Source organism: Centruroides vittatus, unplaced genomic scaffold (genome assembly GCF_030686945.1).
Source record: "Centruroides vittatus isolate TY-2023 unplaced genomic scaffold, ASM3068694v2 contig_341, whole genome shotgun sequence".
NCBI lineage: Eukaryota > Metazoa > Arthropoda > Arachnida > Scorpiones > Buthidae > Centruroides > Centruroides vittatus.
In genome coordinates this window covers 1,786,934-1,810,533 of record NW_027122166.1, presented here as the reverse complement: position 1 = coordinate 1,810,533, position 23,600 = coordinate 1,786,934, and the positions used below count along the sequence as shown (strand labels likewise).

Sequence of the window (23,600 nt, the reverse complement as noted above, 5' to 3'; positions counted from 1 at the left end):
CTTTTTCTTTTAGTTCTTTGGAGTTAAAAGATGAATAACATAGCAAGAAAAAGATTTAAAATTAGAAAGCTATCAACAGTGAGAACAAATTAAATCTTAATTTTAAAAAATTCAAATAAAAAGTTTTAATTATTACATCTTTCTTTTCAAATAAATTACTTTTTATTAATTAAGTTTATATATAAAGATTTTAATCTGAAATTTATGAAGAAGTTATAAGTGTTCTTCAGATTTAGAAAGCCATTGAAAAGATAAAATAATTAAAAAATTTTTTTATATTAAAACACCAGTTACGTATATGTGATAAAGTAAGATTTTCAGGTTAAAGAAAAAAAACTTTCATATCTTTGCTCTTTTCATTAGAAGTAGAATAGAAATTTTTTATAACTTTTTTAGAAATAATAATAAATTATTTTAATAATAAAGCTTTACAACATAAAAGAACAAGCTAGAAAGGTCTGCTTTAGTCTGAGATAAAGCATAAGAAGTAGGTCAAATAGCTAATATTCCTTAACCAATGCAAGATTAACAAGATTTATTTCACTTTTGTTATGCCAGTTAACTGCAAATCAATGATAAACAAAGTACAAAAGTGTCTTTAGTGAAACTGTTCAGAATTATTAGAAGCAGAAACTTCGTACTAGATTTAAAAGCTAATGAAATAACAGTTCCCTATACATAAATATGCTAGATGTAAACAAATAGAATGAGAAGTTGTTTCATTCCTATCTATTGAAATGTATTGTATATCATCTTGTAACCATTACTGATATTCTATTATTCATTTTATGGATCATATATATACATATCTAATAATAATTTTAAGATCACATAACTAAGATTTGCCTTCCTATCTACACAACTACATTTCTCTAGAGAAGTAAATTTTAAAACTACGTTTTACTTCTTTTTTTCATAAAATTCTTTATCAAAAGTTAAATAAAATATATACCTCTTAAATGTATTGCAAAATTTAAACAAGGAGCTAAAGTAAACTGAACAATTCAAAACAAAAAAGTCTTTATAATCCAGTAACAATTTTTTTATAATGAATAAACACTTCAGATATCTTCAGGTTCTAAAACAATTATTTAAAACACAAAAGACACAGAATGTAACCAAATAATAGAATGAAGTTAAATATTTAAGCATTAACATAAATGTAAAAATTAACAATAAATGCAAGAATAATCTCTTAAGTATATTACATTTATTTAAATACAGTGCTGAAGATGATTGTGCATAAGAATAGTCTTAATTAAAATCTTCTATTATACAAAATATATATAAAGGAACAACACCGGAGTGAAAATAAATGAAAACCAACAACTTTAGTGCCTTTGACCGGTGTGCTTCTCCAGTCAAAGGCACTAAAGTTGTTGGTTTTCATTTATCTTCTATTATTTTACACTACAAATTTACTTATTTTTGTTGATTCTGATTTAATACATTGTGTCTATCTCCTATTTGTTGTTTTTGAGTATCATTTATGCCGTATCTCATGTCCGTAGTTGCATTTTTTTTATCATAAAATAAAATAAAAAGTTTCAAGAATGAAAACAATATTTTATCATTATAAATGGCTGATATTTTCAGATGTTTTAAGTAAGTTTTATACAGAGGAAGATATCACAATTTATAGTTTGATTCTTTTCTGTGACTATACAGTTTACATTAACTATTTACAATTTATAAAAAAAAATTTTTAAGTGATTATATATTTTTATATCCCCTACAAATTTTTATCTTTATGTAACACATATTTAGCAAAAGAATTGATTTAACTATACCATACAACAGAAATCTTAGTTACCTAACATCAAACAACAATGAAGTCATTAATCTATACAGTATCAAAGAAAACTTCCAATAATAATAAAAACTGTTGACCTTGAAAGATGAAAGTAAAAGTTTTGAATCAGATTAAGAAAAGTTTTAAATGCAGATATTAAAACTTGCACAAAAGTCAATACCATTAAGCAGCTGTTCTTTGATTTAGGAATAATGAAATATTGATTCCTTATTTAAATATGAAAAACTTTGAAAGAAAGAGTGAAGTATTAACCATACTTCTCAAACATTTATACATAAGAAATGCCAGCTTATTTAATATTTATTACAGTAACTGAATTAGAATAGAGTAGAAGATATCTTCTTATATAAAATTTAAGTGAAATAACCTATAAAAATTCAGTAATTCCAGAATTAATTTAACAGAAAAAGATTTCATTTGTATATTTATTGAAGCAGAACCAATCCCTGTCAAACTAAACAGTTCATGAATACAAAAACAACATTAACAAAATAATTTTATAAAACTTTCTTGTAGTAATGATTAATGGCAAATAATAGGCAAAGCTAAATTATTGAATACTTAATATATTGATCTGAAATTATAATCAATAAACATAATGCATATTGATCCAAAGAAAATTAAAATCAATTATAAGAACAATCATTAATATAATTTAATATCTACTTTTATAATCTCAAACTATTTTTTGTAAAATTTGAATCAAATCACATATTTTTTTAAATATCTAAATTAATAATATCCCTTAAAATAAATGAGGTTATTGTAATTCAAATAAAACTAAACGTTTTTTCACAAATTTAATATTCTATTTTAAATCTATTTATCCAACTATATTCAATCTTTGTTAAATAACAGATATATAAAATATACAAGAAGTTCTTTTTAGTGGTAAGTTATTACTGCATATGAATTTGTTTTTATAAGCTTGCTTACTAGTCATGTGAATAAACCACCTGTTAAAAAGTTTTGCAAGTACTCTCCAAGTCATTTTTTCAATGTCAAGGGTTCCATAAACTATTGTATGCCAAATTCTGTTTTATATGGTAGATAAGTTCCTGAAAAATCTATGTAAACATATTGTATATGTGGAAAAATGGGAGATTGGTTCCAGACCTTAAAAAAACCAGTAGAAAAACATCATGTTTCACAAAACATGTCTATTTTAGTCAATAAATCAGAGGAAGGACAACTGTGGATTACTTATCAGAAAACTTTAATAAATTTATATTATTTACAAAATTTTTATTTTATTTTTTTATTTAACTTTTTCAATTAAATACCAAAATATCTCTAGCTTTTACCACTAAACGGCATACAAAAAAATTATTCCATATTGAAAGGATTGAATTAGATTGGATGAGGTAAAAATGCAACACATGGGCAACCTGTCAAAGAGGACATCCTGGGAGACTTTCTATGGGAAACTGACAGCCTATTAAGGTGTTACACATGTGAAGAGAACCTAGAAAACTCCACATGGCCAACCCCTTTTTGTACTCTTTCTGCCATGTGGGCAGTAAGGCCTTTCTTTCATAACCCATTGTGAGTTCAGCCAAGTTCATAATGGGACAGCCAGGTGGTGAAGGATGGGATCTGACATATCTAGGACAAAATATCCCTGAAAAATTCCTAGGGTTTTTTAACTGTCCAGATATGTTCCCATGTCCTGCAGAGTCTACCTCTCTGCAGGACCTGCTCAAGCAAAAAACCCGAGCAACTGTGTTCAGTAGTGTTATCCAATCAACCATGACAAGCACCATACTAAAAGAAATCAGAAAAAAAAAAAAACCAATAACACAGCCAAATCATCAAACTTAAAATTAATTTTTTTCTGACTGTTTTAATTGCAAAATGAAGCCAGAACAAAAGACTTGTTGCTACAGATGTTTAAATAAGTTGTAAAAAACAAACCTTAAAATTTACTAGAGCACATGTCACAGTCCAATTCAAATTCTAAGAAATTTTAATTAAAAAAAAAAATATTAGTTTTCTAGAAAACAAAGTAAATACTCTTTCTTAAAAATTAAAATCAATTGGAAGTTTTTAAAATGAAAAATTTATTGAAACACATTAGATCAAAACGAATCATGTAAAAACAGAATTAGGTGTACAAGACTACACTTAATTAAAGGGAAGAGGTTTTGCTAAAGGTACATAACTGTACACAACAGGGAGGGAGGAGGAGTCAAAAGTGGATGCATAATAAATGGATGACCTCTAAGTAGCAGATATAGCTAAATTTTTAACACAGGTTTTAAAAATGAGAGTTTATACCAAATTAAAGAATTAAAAAAGTTTCATAAAATTTTATTTTCTTTATTTAACTTTGTTTCAAACAACTAAGCACATGCTAATTATGAGGAAAAATATTGTTTGTAATTTTGTTGTCTAATGATAATCAATTTATATATTAAGAATTTTTAAATTTTAAAATCACAGAAAATTTACATAAATGTAAACATCAAAACTAAGTGTAGTACTTGATTGAAAATAAATATGAATAGCCTAATATGATTCAACTTCAATTTTCTTTTATGTACCTAAATTACATTCAAAAACTTTAGTTTTTTAAATAAATCTGCTTGTTTAAAAGGTTTACTTACAATAAAATTTAAGATATAAGATATAAGATGACAAATGCTTTTTTTATAATGGCTATAGATAGAGTAAATATATCATAAGCATATAACTTTTAGTTATTTAATGAAAAAAATCTCAACTATCTATCTATATAGGAAAGCACCAAAGTTGGAACCCTATCCCTAAGTACAACTCCCAGTTTATTTCAAAAAGAAATACAGACTAGCATTAAGTAAATATTTCACAATCTTATCAATCAACCTGTGGAATCATTATTATTCAGTTCAAGTTTTTCATCTATGAAAAGTGTGTGAATTTTCATTCTTGTTCTCCATGAAATTGTTGAAATTGACTTTTTGGTATATCACTTTACTTCTAAACAATTAACACTTCTAATTTCTCATTACTATTAATTAGTAGTTAAATAAAATTATGTACTTTGTTAGCCATTTCTGAGACACAACAACTGACAATGCCACTTTGTTCTAAAACATAACATTTTCTAATTTGGACCCCGTATATTTCAAAGTAAAATTTTCACTTTTTTGAATGTTATTTTGAGTTTGACTGTTAAGTCCTTGTTATGTTTAGACTGAAAACAATGACATGATGAAGACAAAAGAAAAAATTAGCATAGCCTCAGAATCATGGATAAAGTCTAGAATCTGAGAGATGAAATAGAAAAAGTAAAAATATTTTGGGTTCCAAAAACTACTTTAATGAGATTATCACACTGAAAATGATGTCTGCATATTTTATGATGGGAAGTAATCATCAGATTGTCAAGGTGAACTGCAGATGAGATGTGTACAATGCTATGTAGAATGTTCAGGAGTAGAGATAGATGAATATGCAATTTTCACAAATAAGCATTTTCATTCCGTGATGCAAAAACATGTTTAAATAAATCATTTTATGCAAATCAATAAACAGCCTCTAGGGTTTCTCAAACAGGATCCTGGTTGTTTTTTAACCCAGGAAATATCCCGGGAAATTTTTCTCATCCCAGGAAATCTCGCAAATTTCTTAAAAATTTACTTTTTTCTTATTTTGTGTTAAAGTTCAAAAAATTTTGCAAATAGAAAGCATAATTAACTCATAAACTGTCAGAATACATTTGTATTTATTAATTTTAAACCTACTTATTAGTTTTTTAAATTTTTCCTCATTATGGCATGTCACAGATTGTCAATAATCAATATGTAGCTTATTTGTGGCAGGACTCTGAAAATTCTTTACTTGTCAAAACCTGTAATATCTGGAATAATTATGCTTATGCTATCTTAATTTTTAACCATGCCCAGTAGCTTCAATAACTGCATAACGCCGGATTGTGCAAATTGAGCAAGGATGCAAACGAGTATGAAGTCTGCAAGTATGAAGTTTTTCTTCATAAACCTAATTATTAAAGCCAAACAAATTGCCAAATTATTGGGCTATAAGCTTGACATTTCTATTAAAGCAGCCAAGGTAGAGAAATCAAGAATACTAGAAAGCAAAAGAAGTACTACAATCTCAAAAATAAACTGAAAATCTTCCAAACTACAGGAGGAAAAAAAACGTAACATCTGTCTTCTCTTAAATGCATTAAACACGACTCAACTGACATCAATTGAATCGGAAAGGGCATTCTCGGTAGCGGAACTTTTCATTACTAAAATAAGAATCTGAGTGATCGGAATATTGACCATTTTTGCTTTTTAAAATCTTATTATAAGAATTTACAATAATATTTTGTATTGTGTTTTATTCAAAAAGCAAAAATTACCTTTTAAGTTAGAAGTTTGATCCAAGTTCAATTTTTTTATATTTTCAACTCAATTCAAAGCCTTTTTTGTTGTTGTTGTATGCAGTTTCCATCAAACTTTAATAGATTTTTTCTATTTGTAAAAAATTCTACATAATTCAAAGGTAATTTCTAATATAGACCTATATCTTACACAGCATTATTAATATGATTTTAGAGGTTGCAGAAAGTATTAAATTACTTTAAAAAATGAAAAATAATTATTTCATTTGATTTCATGATATTTTGTATATCTTAAAAATAATTAATTCTATCCCGGGAAACAGTTCACTTTTATCCCGGAATACCGGGACAAGCAAAAGACCGGGAAATGAGAAACACTGACAGCCGCCATAACTGGATGCAGTAAATAAACAAATACCAAAAAATCCAGTGGCAAAAGATTAATTTGTAAACAGATGTTTTTGACCACCTTAATCAGTCATCTCAGGTTATAACCTGAGGATGACTGATTAAGATGGTTGAAAACATGTTTACAAATTGAAATCATCTTTTGTTACTGGATTTTTAGTATTTGATCATTTTACACTATAATTTGCCCTGTTTTCTTTCTATTTTTCCCCCCATAAAATTCCATTTATATTTGGGGTTCCAAATTTGGAGCATTTTTCCAAATTGTCATTTTTAAGACAGTTTATAAATGTAATAATTCTTCTTTACAAAAACTTTTAAATTGTTTCTAAAGGGGTTCTTGAACAACTAATCAAAGAATGTTTTGGCATTAAAAACAATTTTAGCTTTATTATTATTAAAGTTATAGTGGTAAAACAAATTGGAGGTCCAACTTTTGTGCACTTCCTCTATATATTTAATGTATATTTCAAAAATTATTTAAGATATGTACATGAAATTTTCAGTAGTAGATTTACAACCCCTTTCATATATTTTCAAATTAAGCTTGATCAAAATTAGATCAAAATGTATACAAGCTTCTACATAAAATATTGTCACATTATTTTCTTTTTTAACAATAAATATTTCTTTTATACATTTTCAATACTGATAATTTAATTTGCTTAAATTTGCAATATGTTGATATTAATTCCAGCAATTACATGCATTATTTTTCTTTTTTTGTAAATAAAAAAACTAAAGCAGACTTTTTGTAAATATTAAAACCATTTTATCATAAATGATATGTTTATATCTTATGTATAAAGAGATATGAATATATAAAGTATGTATGTATATTATCTTTGATAAAACAGACACTCAAAAACTGAGCTGAATAATTTATATATATATATATATATATATAAAATGGTAAGAACCAACAAAAATTGTTCACTATACTGAAAGTCCATTATATATGTATATAGGGCTATCAAGAAGGAAAACTGGAATTTTCCCAAGGATTTGGAGAAAACTTAGGGCTCTTAATGATTCCTAACCCTATAAAATCAACATTAGTTTTACTAACAGAAAATAAAATTTTTAAGACAGCTTTTTATTAATAAAGAAACATTCTACATATTTTATTTGTTTAGAAATCAAAGTGGGTCCTTTTAGTCCCACTCTACCCCTGGGTCCCATGTAAGCTCTCAACAGCACTGTATATGTATGTGAATATACAGTACATAAAATGAAATACACAAGTAGTTTTACTAATAATTTTTACATAACAGATAATGACCACAAGCAAACTAAAAGCCTCAATATGTAAATAAAAAACTAATCTATATTGAATAAATGTTATAGAAATCAAATCACATTACATTAAAACAAAATAATTAAAAATAATATATCAGAAAAAAGTAAACTATAAAAATTAAAATATAATTAACAATTAAATGACAAAGTTTGGAATAATTAAAATAATGTTAAGCATTCATTGCATGTAATACAAAAAAGAGACAGCAGTTAAAATGAACAGTAAATGTACTATAAATGATCAGCTAATGCAATTTTTATTTGACTAATAAATAAATAATTTTTTAATATCATTTTGCACAAGTAATGAAAATGTGATAAGTGCTTCATTAATATAATTGCAAGTTTAACACATTAATTCTAAGAATTATTAATTACTTTGTGATTAACTTTTATCATCGTAACCTCAAGTCAATTAACCCAAGTATAATTATTCGATTGACTATTCAAAAATAAATTTATTTTACTAATGGAAAATGTTTAATTTCCACAATTTGTGTACAAGTTTATATAATTTAGTAACTTAAATATAATATACTAACTGATAATTAGTTTGAATTTTGTGAATTTATTTAAAAGTAATTATTACTACTTTGTTTATTAACAATAGTGTAGCTTCATTTATAATTTTCAATTTATAAAACAAATAAAAAAATTTTTTAAAAATACAAGGTGGTCCAATCATCAGTTAACAATTGTAAAGAATAACTTATTATTTAATTATTTTATTACTCTACTCACTGATTAAAAGAATATATGTGATTAATATAAAAAAAAACTAATTACTAAGCATACAATTCAAACTGTTTACTTTGTATTGTATTTATCATCATCGTAATTAAAATTCCAATTTTATTTAAATAAATAAATGCCCTCATTTTTATTCTTATTTATTAAACAATTTGCTGGATAGTTAAAGGTGGCATTTATTTATTTACTATATTATCTCCAGTAATATCTAGTAGTATTATTTTTCCAATTTTATTTTACAATTATTAACTTGAAGTATTTTAAAATTGCTTTACTTTATCCATGAAATTTTTGACTATTTTTAATATTTCTTGAAATGTTCAGAATTATCTAATATTAAGCACCATTTGAATTAGAAAGAAATAAACTTCTTTATGTCAGTATCTATAAATATATTTCTTTTCATATGAAGCTAAATTTAGCTTTATAGTTATTATCTATCTATCTATCTATCTATCTATCTATACATATATATAAGTTAAAGTGATTCTTTATTCAATAAATATTATATTCACATTCTTTAATTTTATTTTTAAATTATTAAGCAAAATCTCTCATACGATATAAATATATTAAACAATAAATTAATCTTTTAATATAAGTTTCTAATTTTATAAAACTACTTATAATGAACCAGAGATATTTGCTATGAAATTGATTTGAGAATGTCTTACTTTTAATTCACGAGCAACTGAATATGAAGACAAAGCTAATGTCAATATTTAACTTTTATCAGCAGATGTATATTAAAGTTTTTGTGTAAGATAATAGTGTACAAAATTTCCATAAAATGAGCTAAACTTAATAAATAATTTATGTGATTTTCAATTCAGAAGCTAGAAAATTAAAAATCAGTCATAACACCAAAAAACTATTTTAAAAATTGCAATTTAAATCACTTTTCAGATAAAAACTATGAACATTATTTCCTTGCCTGAATGATCAAATGAAACCATATTATATAACTATTTTAAACAAACAGACATGTAGGAGCCAAATACTTTTGGCTCCTGTATGTCCTGTACTGAAAAATTGCTATTATTGATAATACAATAACCAAACAGATTTACATTATATTTATATTCATGTACTGTATTAAACTAACAAAATATACCAATAACATTCTGAATATTTAACTTAAAATATAATTAAGCTATAATTAAAATACTTTAATAAACTGAATAATACAAGAAATATTCAGAATTTAAATTTGTTCATCACTAAGATACTCAAAAAAACATATATCAAATTTACTTTATCAAATTAAATTACTTTTTTTTTCTATTGAAAGTAAAAGTATTTCTTAATAATTTAAAATAAATACTTAGTACCTACTATATAAAATAAAAAACTACCTTAATTTATATAAATAAATAACAAACAAATAAGTTTATATTGATGATTACCTTGTTTTAAAAATTATCTTTGTATTTGAATCTTTGTGAATGAAGCAATCATTTATACAGTATAATAATAAAGATAATTGAAAATGGTTTTAAGAAAAACAGATCTGGGAATTTGTGCAAAATTCCTCTTTGCCATATAATAATTTTAAGATGAAATTCCCTCTTCTGGATAATTAGTATCCAAAACATTTATCAAATCACCATTAACTTCTAATTCCTTAATTTCATCCAACGTTACTTCTGTAGACAAATTTTCAACTATTCCAGCAGCTTTATCCAATTTTATTTGTAACATCAATTTTACTACTGGACATTCACAGTTAGACCTTTTAATCTTGCTCTTCATTTTGAAGAAAATGTGAATAAGAACCAGGGTTTAATTCAATTTTAGGCATCAAATGCAAGATAACATTAACATTTTGTAGAAATAACAATTAGAATACCGTATTTACTCACATATAAGATGACTTCGCATATAGGACAAGGTGTAACTTTAAAGATCAAAATAAAGAAAATTAGATTTATTAATACAATTCTAATTTTATTTCGTTTAATCATTAATAAAATATCAAATGCACATAAATGCACACATTGTCCTGCAAAAATTACTGGCATTTTAAACTTTAAGGAAAAATCTTGTAAAATTGACATCATCATTTGTTCGTGTAAAGCTGGACAATCAGAAATCTTTTTTGCCAATTCTTAACAGTCGAATCCACTCTCCGTTGATTACACTTATGAGTTTCTTCAAATTCTGATTTCTGAATAATCATCTGTTTTCATGTGAGAATAGATTAAAACTTATATAGGGCTCCCATGTAATATTGGAATTTCAATCCAATTCATCTTTGCTCCTGACAATATACAAGACTGATTCAAACAAGCCAGATAAAACACTTATGTTTTTAAATACAAGAGGGTAAGCATCCAGTAAAAAATGGAAATACACGGTTCACAAAAATTATTTGCAAAAACGCAAAGAATCTTTCGCTTGCACATATAGGACAATCTAGGTATTTGAAGCTGTGATAAATGAATAAAAACCTCGTCTTATATGCGAGTAAATATGGTATATTGTAAAACCTAAAAAATCATGCTCTGTCTTTCAAGTCAACGTGTATAGTTGTCAATATCAACCTGGCCATACATAAGAATATTTCACACACAACGGGATCATATTACTATACAAAACCTTTATTTATCAGCAATTGTTGATAATGTTCTATTTGATTAATGTTCATTTAACTCAAATACTGTTTTTGACTGCATTCATCAGCCAAAAACATTTGTTAATGTAGGTTTGAAGAAAAAAACTGCTGGATAAATAAAGGTTTTGGATAGTAGAATATTTCAATTGCTTGTATTTAATTACTATTATTAGCACTGATAACTAATGTATTAACAGTGTTATCAATAGAATAAATATTTACAGTATAATTTCTTAATATGTGAGTTTAAATTTATAATTTAAATATAGATAATATTTTATTATTATGATATCAATGGAAAGTATCCTATTTGACTTATATTTGTGCCTAGAGTTATGCCAAACCAAGGTCAAAGCATTGCTACAGAAAAGGCTAGTATTATTAAGATTATTCAATCCTTAGTTCTCAATTAGCAAAAAACAGTAAACACTACTATAGGAAAATCAATAAAACTGCAATTAGTTGCAATTATGCAACTACCAGGATTTTGATTTAAGTTATTTTAGTTGAATAAATACTTCAATTCAGAAACGTCTTTTGACAAAATATTTATCTGACTTCTGTACATCTAACACAATAAATGATTATTTAAATCAAATCTTATTAATTAAATCCTTCAATAGCATACTGTTTGTTTGGCAATTTGTAATTAATTAATATTTTTCCTGAGGAAAATCAATACATCACATTTAGAAATTATTAAAATACTTTAGTTTTAAAAGCTAAAACAGAAATCGAAATGTAATTATCCAACAATTATTCATAAATTGAGATTATGTTTATGGTACAATTATACATTATCTACACTGAATAAATTTTATATATTTTTAAAGAACATAATTTATATTTTTAAAATGTTATTTATTTATCATTTCTTTATTACTTTGAAAAATTAACTTCAATTTAATTGTATATAAGTGTATTTAAATATAGTGACCAAAAAGTCGGTTAATTATTTTCTGTTTTCTATAGTCCAGGTACACTTGTAAATATGAATTGGAAACAGTGTAGAACTTTGTCTATTTTTAACAAAAATTTTTTCTTTATTATGTTTCTATCAATATGTAGTCAAATAAGACAGTAATTTAGTCTTTGTAATGTTAATTGACTTTTAGGCAATCCTGTATATTAATTAAATTAATCACAATAACTTTTTAAACATAATATAACTATAAAGTGTCATAAAATTTGCTTCTTTATATTATTGCAATTTCTGCTTATTTATCATTAAATATTCTATATTAATTATTAATAAATAAATTGAAAAACATGTGAATAAGGAATTTTATGACAATTTTATTGCTTTAATGTATCATTTTAACTTCATATATTTTTAATGATAAAATAAGCAAATGTTTTTACTAAGTTTATAAATTTATTTTGTGGATAAATTTTGTATATATCATCCAATGCCAGCCTCAACTGATATAAGATAATATTTTTTTTTTATCATCATCAGAAAAGTTGTCAGCTGCATCTGTGGAAACCAGCTGTTATTTGTCATCAGAATGTTTTCTAATAATATATTTATATATGAAGAGATGAAATAGATTGAGAAGAATTTTTTATGAATATTTTTTAATATCGAAAATATGTTTTAAGAAAATTACTATTCATTATGCAATAATTATTTTTTTAAAGTAAAATTTTTACTATCAAAAGAAATATAATTAATTAGAAATATAAATATATTGACTACTTTTAATCATTAAATTATATACAAAAAAAAAACAAACCTTTCCTACATTAAGAAATCAGTAAAACAGAATAAACTTGGCTCAATTCCAAATTGGAATCAGGAACAATTTACCATTATTTTAACAAAATTGAAACTATTTAAAATTTATATAATTCACAATGAATACTAAAATTGCCAACCTTACGTCATTTGTGCATTTTCTTAAATGATGCAGATCAAATAGACATTAAAAGGTTGTCAGATACAGCATTTGAAATGTAAAACCTAAGCTTACAATAGTTCTTTGTAGAGTTTTCATTTAAAATTGGTTATAAAACGGCAAACTATTACCAGCGAATCAATTATATTTTATTTAAATAAATTTAAAAAATAAAATTATAGACAATTCTTATAAAATATAATTTTTCTTTCTTTTATATTTTGTTTAAAAATAATTGTCTGTTTGTTGCTAAACTTTTTATATAAAAATCACTAAATTACCATCATTTTAATTACATGCATTAAACAGCAAGCTATTATCATAATGGAAATTAAAATAATAATAATAATAATAATCATAATAAAAAGTCACTCATTTAAAATATCTCTACATGAAAATAAATATTTTAAATTGACTGAATAATAATTTTATTTAAAAATTTCATTGTAAGCATTTTTAAAAATTAATGTAATTTATTAAATACATTAATTTTAATTATGCAATTTTTAATTATTTTAATAATTAAATTGACAATGTATAGAATTTAAATAGAATATCAAATACACGCCTGATATTCGATAAGATAACATATAAAGTGTCAAGATTAAATGGGATTCAGTATCATGTGACAGCCACTGGACCCAGCTGAAGAGGTTGCGACTGCTCCCATTGATCTTCATGTGAGCAGAGTACCAGGCAGGTCGTTCCTCATCTCTTGGCTTCCGGTTGACCCAGCACAATGGCCTTTCAAGGCTCAGTGCTAACCGACTTCCCCACACAGCAACAAGAATAAAATTTGAACAAAATAAAATTAAACATTTCTAAAACACACAAAAGTAATTAAAAATAATAATAATAAATTTCAGCTTCTTAAGTAACATGTGTAAAATTAAGCATTTTATATTTCCCATTTTTATTACCATAAAATATATTGACTTAGTCTTTAATCAGAAATGTTCTTAAATTTAAATCTTTTTCTGTTTGTTGTCATCTTTGATTCAATTAGCAGAGTTCATTTCCACACAGCAGTCATCTCTTACATTTTTTATGATAGATTTGCTATCAATTATTTTCTTCTATCACTTTTCTACCGATTCTCTTAAATTTAGACTGAAGATATTAAGTTTTAATCCAAATTTCTTTTTTTTCTGGTAAAATAACTTCTCTAATATTTGTACAATGCAATTTTGGCATCTACTAAGGTTAATAGGCAATTCTGACAGCATAGGAAAATCAGATATTTTGCTAAGATTAAAGTTTAGCTTATTGCAAAACACACAAAGAGAATAAATATATAAATATTTGATAAAACTACAAAAAATTATCTCTCTTATATTTTACAAGGTTTCCATTAATTTATAAAATAATTATTTCACTAAATAATTAAAAAATTTAATTCTTATTGTCAGCATTGAAATTTTGATTTTTTTTTATTTTCCAATTTGATACATAAATATGTTTTATTTAAATATTGTTAAAAATTAAAATCAATGTATCTCATTTCCTTTTTATACCTTTTTGTTTTTTTTTTTTTTAATCTTCTTACTACTGTATACTAGAAAAAAATCAATAACTTTCCAAGTCAAACAAAATTTTATAAGTAAATACACAAAATTTTCAAAAATAGCTTTATGAATTTATATTCAAAATCTTTTTGAAGTATTTATACTAAAGTTTATACAGCGGATACTTTAAAATATCATTAAGATTTTAGTTACAAATATATTATATACAATAAATGCCATAAAAATCTATATTCCGACATATCAAAAAATATAATTTTGTTGATTTCTATTCAATTCCAAATACTTGTGAATTAAACGAGAAAATAATTATTCTTTTATACGTAATCTTATACAGCAATTTTATCTAAATCTTTCCATCTCTGAATAAGCGCCTGTAATATTTCTTTTCCAGTCAAATGCTAATGAGACAAGTAAAGGAGATTTAGAACAGATTACTGCACACAATACAAATACTTTATTGCTCATGGGAATAATGTTAAATACGAAACAGATGTAAAATTGGGTTGTAATAAATAATCTATTTTTGAAAAGTGGACTTCTTACAACCTATTTTTTTTATATTAAAATTATTAACCATGTATTAAATAAGAGCAAAAAAATTATAATCAACCAACCAACAGCTTTAAAAAATTAATGGCATAAAAATGAAATTTTATATTAAAAATGCATTAAATTTTATTTATTTAAGAATCAAATGAAATAAATATTATAACACTTTGTTTTATTATTTAACTTTTAATTTTGAAACTGTTTAATTAATATTAATTGAGCAGTTAAAATTTATAGTAAATAATCATTTTAAGAAAAACTGTTCAAACTTTTTAACTTTAAAAAAATAATTAAAAAACCAATATAAATTACTCTGTTTTATAGAAAATATAAATTTATATGTACAGTACATAATTAATTTCCATTGTTTTAATACATTTTATATACTGCTATTAATAAATAAAAAGTAAAAAAAATTTCACTTCTTTTCTATATATATACATATGATTTGTTTTATTTAACATAATATATTTCGGATTGAATTAAATAATAAAATTCTTTGCAACAAGTTACCTATTATAGTTTTTTTTTTTATTTAATTTGCACTGCTGAGCTAATATTTGATTATTGACATAAACCAAATGCTTTAGTTACATTAGAATGACTATAGCTAAATTCTAACAAAACTATGGATTTTTTAGAAGTCCAATAATCCTGCAAAAAAATATATATATATATATTTTTTATAACCTTTATTTTATAAGAATAATTGAAATTATAAATATGATATAATACAGACCTGCTTAGAGAAGGTAGAAAACATTTTTTAGTCTTTTCAGGAAGTGTGTTCCCAATACATAATAAAAAAATGCATAACATCATTGATTTCTTTTAATAAATTTACAATACATTTATTTTAACAAAGTGACACATTTTAAAAATTCTAAAACAAATTTTTACTCTGACCAATATATTATTATTCTTAATAAATTAAACACATTTCTTAAACTATAAGCGAAAACACTTTAATGTGTCACGTGTTAAAAGAAATACTTTTGTCTAAGATAATCATCAATTTATGAGTTACAATTCCTATATATTGTTATTAAATATTCCTTCTTTGGAACTAGCTAAAGGTCAAGTTTCTTTGTATAGAATATAACAAAACTTCAAAAATTTTAATTTAAATATATAATTATTTAATATTAATTCCTAATTGAAATTCGTTAATTAGCAAATCCTTGTATAGAAATTCATCATTTCATTATTATAACGTAACTTTCTACTTTAGAGTAAGAGAGATATGATGAAAACTGATCTCTCTCAGTATGTCAGTAGTTGTTATTCAATCTTCTTTGTTTATTACTTGCATTAATAAATTTTAATCATTGTAAGTATCTTTAGATTTCAAAATATTTATTTGTTATAAATATATTTAAAACATTTCAGTGCAAAGTCAGATTATTAAATGCATCAATTTTATTGAAAATAAAAAAAAACTTAATTATAATTTCAGTAATTTTATTACAGTTATTTACATGTGTAAAACTTATAAACAAAGCTGTATTTTCTGTTTAAATATCTTAATTAAAATAATAAATTTCAAAATAATGTTTTAATAATTTATATATATATTGTAACTAAATAAAAAGAATTACTAAAAAGTCCTAATAAATGAAAATTTATTACTAGTTATTCTAATTGAACAGGAATATGTTCTCTTGCCCATAACAAATCAAATTAAAATCCAATACATCCAATTCTGTCTTTACATGGTAGAGACATTCCTGAAAAATCCATAAAAAAAAAAAAAAAAAAGACAGTGTCTGGAAAACTGAAGATTAATTCCAAATCTTAAAAACTAGTAAAAAATAATACAATCAATCAATTAATATAATATGCATTTAAACAAAATATTTCAATTTTAGTTAATAGAGAAAGGACTTAACAAAATTTAATAAATTTATATTATTCATGCACACTTTAATTGAAAAAGTTGAATAAAAAGTAAACACCAAAATACTTCTAGCTTTTAACATCAAATGGCATACAAAAACTATTCCGTATTGAAAGAAATGTGATCATACAATGAAACTAAATTTTTTTCTGACTCATTACAGAATAAAGTCAGAATGAAAGACTGATTGTAAGTTATACACATTCAAATAAGTCCCCAAAACACAGTGAAATCTTCAAATATATTTGAGCATATGTAACAACTTTAAATGCAAATTCTAAGAATTCTTTTAAAAAAGAGCAATCTTTGTAAAAAAAAAAAGTACAAATATTTTTTATAATTAAAATTAAATGGAGACTTTAAAACAGTATATTTATTGAAATGTGTTAGATGAAGAGAAATCATGTAAAAAAAAAATTTTTTTTTCCAGACCATGTTCAATCATAATAGTATAAAAACAGAACTGGATGTATATTAAACATATGTAAGATTCAAACCCAATAAAGCAAACTAAGAAAACAGCAAGAAACTTTGTCAGATTATCAGTTTGTAAACATATGAATTATGTATAGTGTGTATAATTATAGTGAATGAATTAAGACAGGTTTAAAGTTTTTTTTAAAATTTATTATTATTAAAGTATGTCCTAAAATATCAATTATCAAACAAAAAATTTTGTGAATATATACAACCCAAAGAAATGGAACTGTCAGTAAAATTTGATTAAATAAATTTCTGGAGGTCAGAAATGTATTAAATTCTGAAGTTCTAAAATACAAGCATCAAAACAATCACCAAATCTTTTCATTTTTAATAAAGAAATTTTTTCTAGATTTAATCTCCCTATTAGTTTTAATTAATACTTTAAGTATTATTTAGTCAATCTAGAAATCAACCCTATCAAAATTAAAAACCTAATTATTATTAGACCCATAAATTCATGTTTGTAACTCTAAATTAATAACTTCTTCAACAAAACAGATTTTATTTTTAGTAATTAAAAATTTTAAGCTATACTTCACTTATCTAAAAAATCACCAAGAGCTAGGGATTTTTCCCTCAGCTCCATAGTGGTTCCTACCCCTATAAATTAGTGTTATCTTTAAGAAAGAATTTTATTAATAAAGAAACATTCCCATATTTCAATCTGTTCAATAATAACAGAAAAAAGGCCTCACTCAGTGGCATGTTATCCTATGGGCAAAAAGGGAAATTGCCTGGAGCTCCCAAACCAATATTTCATAAACTCATTACTGTGATAAGAATATTGAAATTTAATTTTGAACCATATCCAGGAATCCTACAGCACTGGTGTGGCACAGGTACAAGGTGCGCTGTAATAGTACCAAACTTAAACCCTCCAGAAGTCGCCTTAAGAAAAACAAGGATACCGGAGGATTCTTCCCAATAAATCCCTCCAAAGAAAAATGTCCGAATCAACATCCTATATAGGACTGGCTAATTCAAATTTGCCTGGGTCCCCACAAAGTTATAATGTGTCACTGGACGCACCCCAGGCCCCACAAAAACTCTAGACAACCCAGCTTATCTATCATCTTATAAAAATCTATTATATTAAATTAATAATTTGATGGCATTTTATCAATCTAGAAACCCTAAATATTTCAGGACCAGTAGGTCCTGAAATATTTAGGGTTTCTAGAGGCTGGAGCTAAAAATTCATAAACTGTGCTACAATAAAACAGATTTGATTGTATTTTCTAAATAAAAAAAAGCTGTATTGTACTCACATTTCCTGACTTATAATTACTTAAATTTAGTCTTTTAAATCTCTAATTTACTTAACAAATTTGAAATTTAACATGTAATTTACATTATCATCTCTATACATTTACAGTATCTAGAACAACAAATCACATTAAACGGTGCAGGTGCTCTTTACATGCAGTAAATAATGTAAATATATGCAGGGATACTTTTAAAATGTTTAATGTGTGTATTTCAGATTTAAAATCTGAAATAGACACATTTAAACAGTTTAAAACAAACAAACAAGTTAAAGTGCCTTTGACTTTACTCCACGTCGTCACGATCTGTTTGTTTTAACTTTTAAACGCATCTTTTATTTATTTATATTCGAGTAAGACGATGACAATTAAAGAGTCTTACCTTCTCAGATTCCTGACTCTTACATCCATTAAGGTAATGGACGACAAATCACTTGAGCAGAAAACTACAAACAGCGCCCCCTCGAATTTATTTACCGAATTTCGAAATTAGATAATATCTCATTTCTATGGTAACGTTAATGTAGTGGAAATTTTTTATTTAAAAAATTCTTTACTCGTTTTATCAGATTTCGTAATTATATTATTAATATTTATTGAAATTTTTGCGGGAGAGAAAAAATTTATAATTTCTTTTGTCTTAAATTAGCGAACAGCGGTGCGGTTAACTTGTTATTGCTGCATTAGCGTATGTGAAGTTGCGGCTACCTGTTTACACGCCACAATTTAACACCTTTTAAACGTTTTTTTTCTACTAAATTAAGCTTTTTCTCTCTTAAAAAGCGTTGATTTGACTTTTAAATACGATATTTCTGAAGGATGTTTTTAAAAATCTTGATTTATCAGTATATAACAAGACATTTTCTCCTTACATTCTGCATTAAATTAGCTTCATATTCATTTTCTAGTACTAAAAACTTTAATTGTAATTACCCACATGATGATAAAAACTGCATCATTTAATAAATGCTAATATACATAAAAACAAATTCAAAAAGTTATTAATGCTTGTTATAATAAGGTAGAGTAATGTCTATGCTTAGTAAAATATTAGAAACTAATGCGTTAAGCTTTTAATTTTGCACTTTATCCAACGTAAATTCTAATTAGGTTTATTGTAGAATTTTTTAATTGCAATTAAATAATAGTTTATTATATTATTGATGATAAAATCAGCTTTCTAATTCATTATTGCAAATAAATATAATATTTTACAATGAATAAAAGAATTTAATTTGTTTTGTGTCTAGTTCTTAATATTTATTTGCAATATAGTTCATGTAATGAGAAAACTTACATATTTTGTTTAGCATAATTTGATGATTTGTGCAATTTTTCGTTTTAGGAACTTTATTTATTTAAATTAACTATTTCAATGATGAAATGCATAAAAATATAAATCTATGTTAAATTATTCTGAAGCGGATCTGGAGATGGTCTGCAACTATGTGATTTAAGCTGTGCTGTTATCTTCCATAGGATTAGAGATAGAATTTGCCTCCATGCAGAGGAGTTGGAAGTGCATGGCATCCAAATAGTGCACCAAATTGCACTAGAGTACACTACTTGTACTCCAGTACAGTTGTATTTAGTTATTACACAGATATAAGATAAAGTCTAGTGTCTGCTATGTAATAACTATTCCAAACTCCACAATGCACATGAAAACCCACACTTGTTAACTAGTCATTAGGTTGACTATTAACAAAAGTAGGTCAAACTGAGTTAGATGTCTTCTTTTGTTTTACAGGGAGAGAGAGGGATATCATAGGACAGAGAGGAAGGATATTCCAGAATAGAAAAAGTCCCTGAAAATAAATTGTTATAACTGTTTATGTGATCTTCCCAGGTGGTCTGAGAAAAACTTTACTATAGAAGGAAGGAAAAACAAATGGCCCAATCAGTAAACTAAGATGCATTTTAAGAATTGCTATGATACCTCCACTTCTACAGCACTTCCAGTGGCAACTGAGTCACAAATAATTCATTTAGTTGTTTCAAACTAGTTCTAATTGTTCTTAAAATAATCAATAAATACAGGTTGGTTTGAAAGTCAGTCAACATATATATATTCAGTATAACTCAACTGACTTTGAATCAACTTATATATGTTACATATCAGAGAGAAAATATTTTAGATAAATCTAAGTATCCCATTTATATTTGTCATTTTAAGATCATTTTATCATTGGTAATGTTGAAAAATAATCATTATTATTTTATGTAATTTTAAAATCTGTAAATTAAAATTGTTTAAAAAATGATTTACTTAGTTTCAGAAGTTTATCATTAATTACTATGAATGTTTTATTTTCAAATAAATTTTTGTATTACTACTAGATTTTTAAAATTTTTACAGTAAATATACTGTATTTTAAATTTTAAATATTCTTGTATTTATAATGGTTGCAAATTATATTTTCAATATAAAACAGAATGTATGATTATCAGTAATTCTTGTCATAATTTTATATTTACATACAGGTATCCCTTGCTTAATGTGCTAAATTAATTGCAGCAATCCCTTTATATTTGAGGCAGTAGTTTTAATTAATGTGGCTTTAACAGCTGTCTTTACTTAACATAGATAATGTATTTGATTCACACAGTTACAGAGGGATTAATTAACCATGTTAATCAAGGGATGCCTGTATTTAATTAAGTAATAAATACACTTACCTTTAGTTGTATTCATCTATCAAATCGCAACATTATTTATTAATATATATTCCAGTTAAAGTTTTATAATTTTTATTTTATACACATTAATTATATTGATAAAAATTTAAATAAGCAATTAGTATATATTTGAAATTGTTACAATACATGCATCTTCGGGGATGATGCCATTTGATCAAACTATTCTTTCTTTCAATATCTGAAGATGGCCGATTAGCCAAAACCATTTCAATGTTTCTTTTGCCCTCACACTTCAATTAGGCATTTTATATTGTTAAATTACTTTAAAATAAATAATCTTTTATATGATTTATCAATACATATGTCTTTATAAATTTTAAATTATTTTCTCACATATTTTTATTCCATTTTATAATGATTATGCCTTTTTAAATACAATATAGTCAAAACTCAGTTTAGCACTACCATTTGATCATCTCTGAAATTGGAATTAAATTGAGTGTTGCACTAAACAAAAGAATTGAGCAGAAATTATTTAAAGTAATGAAATCCATGCACACAAGTTTGAGGTTTATGAGTCATATAAGTCATTATAAGTCATATAATTGGTGATAATGTTCTGACAATTCAGAGGTAAAGGATAGCATCCTTCATTAGGAATATATAGTGCCTTCAATACAATGGATGCTATATCAAGATTTCACTGTATATTTAAAATATCTGTACATGCTGTAATGATTTTACTTAACGAATAAAATAAAAATGACACATGCCACCATAATTCATAAAATAGAAAGGAAACAGTTTTTTAAGACTATTTTCACCATGTTTTGAGTGGTATTACTTTAATATAATCATAGATATTTTTTGTGAAATATACACATTTTGCAAAGTTTGTGTGTAATTTGATAAAATTTTGCAGTAAAAAATAAATTCATGCCTTTTTAACATCAGATTTTTATTCCATGTACAATTCTATATAATATAATATAAAATAAAAGTCAAGCAAATTATAAATATAACATTTAAAAAGCACTATCCAGATTTTGTAGATTCTTGTTTTTCAAATTTTGGATATTGGGCTTTAACTGCCTCCCAAGTTCTTCTTCCATTTGCTAAATCACTAACTAATGGTGGGATATCATCCAGCTAAAAAACAAAAAACAAATGTTTTTTACTATAATTCTTCTTCCAAACATTACAAATTTACACACAAATAATGAAATATTTTCAAATTACAGTTGTCCCTTGATAGTCCGTTTTGTAATCAGACATGCTCAGTAGTCCGACGCACCTCCCGTCAAGGTCAATGTAGTCCCCGTCTTCAAAGTGTGAGCACAGTATGTACATATTTACATATGTACATAATTAATCTACCTACGTTGTAGCATTTAGTTATAATGTTTATAAATTATTGTATGTACTGTATTATTTATGCCTATACATACTGTATGTATGTACTGTACATTTATTGGCTTCCATATTTCTTTTAATAAACATGTTTTAGTTAACTGAAATAGGTATTTCATTTCCATATTCACCTAGGCAGCATTTTACTCATAACATGTAGGAATATTATAGGCTACTGCTAGCAAAACAATGCCAAATATGTAATCACTTTCGGTAATCCGGACACTTATGGTAATCCGACACCCCTTTGGTCCCATACCTGTCAGATTATCAAGGGACAACTGTATAAATGTTATTGTAATTTATTTTAATTACTCAAGTGTGTGATAAATGCTAAATTATATGCAATTTACAAAAGAATACAGACTCCTGTGTAAATGCTATTTATAAATTTCAGCACACACTTCTAAATCTATCAATAATTAAGACTTTATTAAAAATGTTGATGTAATTTGTAATTAAATACATTTAATACCAATATTACTCTAGTTTTAAACTACAAACATCATTTATATAAGATCTATAAATGTGTACTTTTATAGAAAAGGAAAAATTCAATACTTGACTGAAAATAATGAATAATACTATTAAATACACATTACATTTGCAATGTAAATAATTTGAAATTTTTATTACTGAATTCATGAAATAATTATTCTAACTTCTTTAGCTAATAAAAAAGTTAGACAAAATTATTAAACAATCCAAACTGTAA

At 24.9% G+C, this 23,600-nt stretch overlaps 2 protein-coding genes across 2 annotated transcripts in view; both read right to left on the bottom strand.

Annotated features, from left to right (window-relative positions):
• Positions 1 to 19,282, bottom strand: part of LOC136974092 (adenylate cyclase type 5-like) — a 63,838-nt gene extending 44,556 nt beyond the window's left edge. The window contains exon 1 of the mRNA XM_067268888.1: positions 19,218 to 19,282. The gene's annotated coding sequence lies outside the window, so the exon portion shown is untranslated. The remainder of the gene's footprint in view (positions 1 to 19,217) is intronic.
• Positions 19,283 to 22,412: 3,130 nt separating this feature from the next.
• The window catches only part of GlyRS (glycine--tRNA ligase), a 41,352-nt gene continuing 40,164 nt past the window's right edge, over positions 22,413 to 23,600 (bottom strand). The window contains exon 17 of the mRNA XM_067268891.1: positions 22,413 to 22,624. Coding sequence (XP_067124992.1) covers positions 22,511 to 22,624 — 114 coding nt within the window. The 3' untranslated portion in view covers positions 22,413 to 22,510. The remainder of the gene's footprint in view (positions 22,625 to 23,600) is intronic.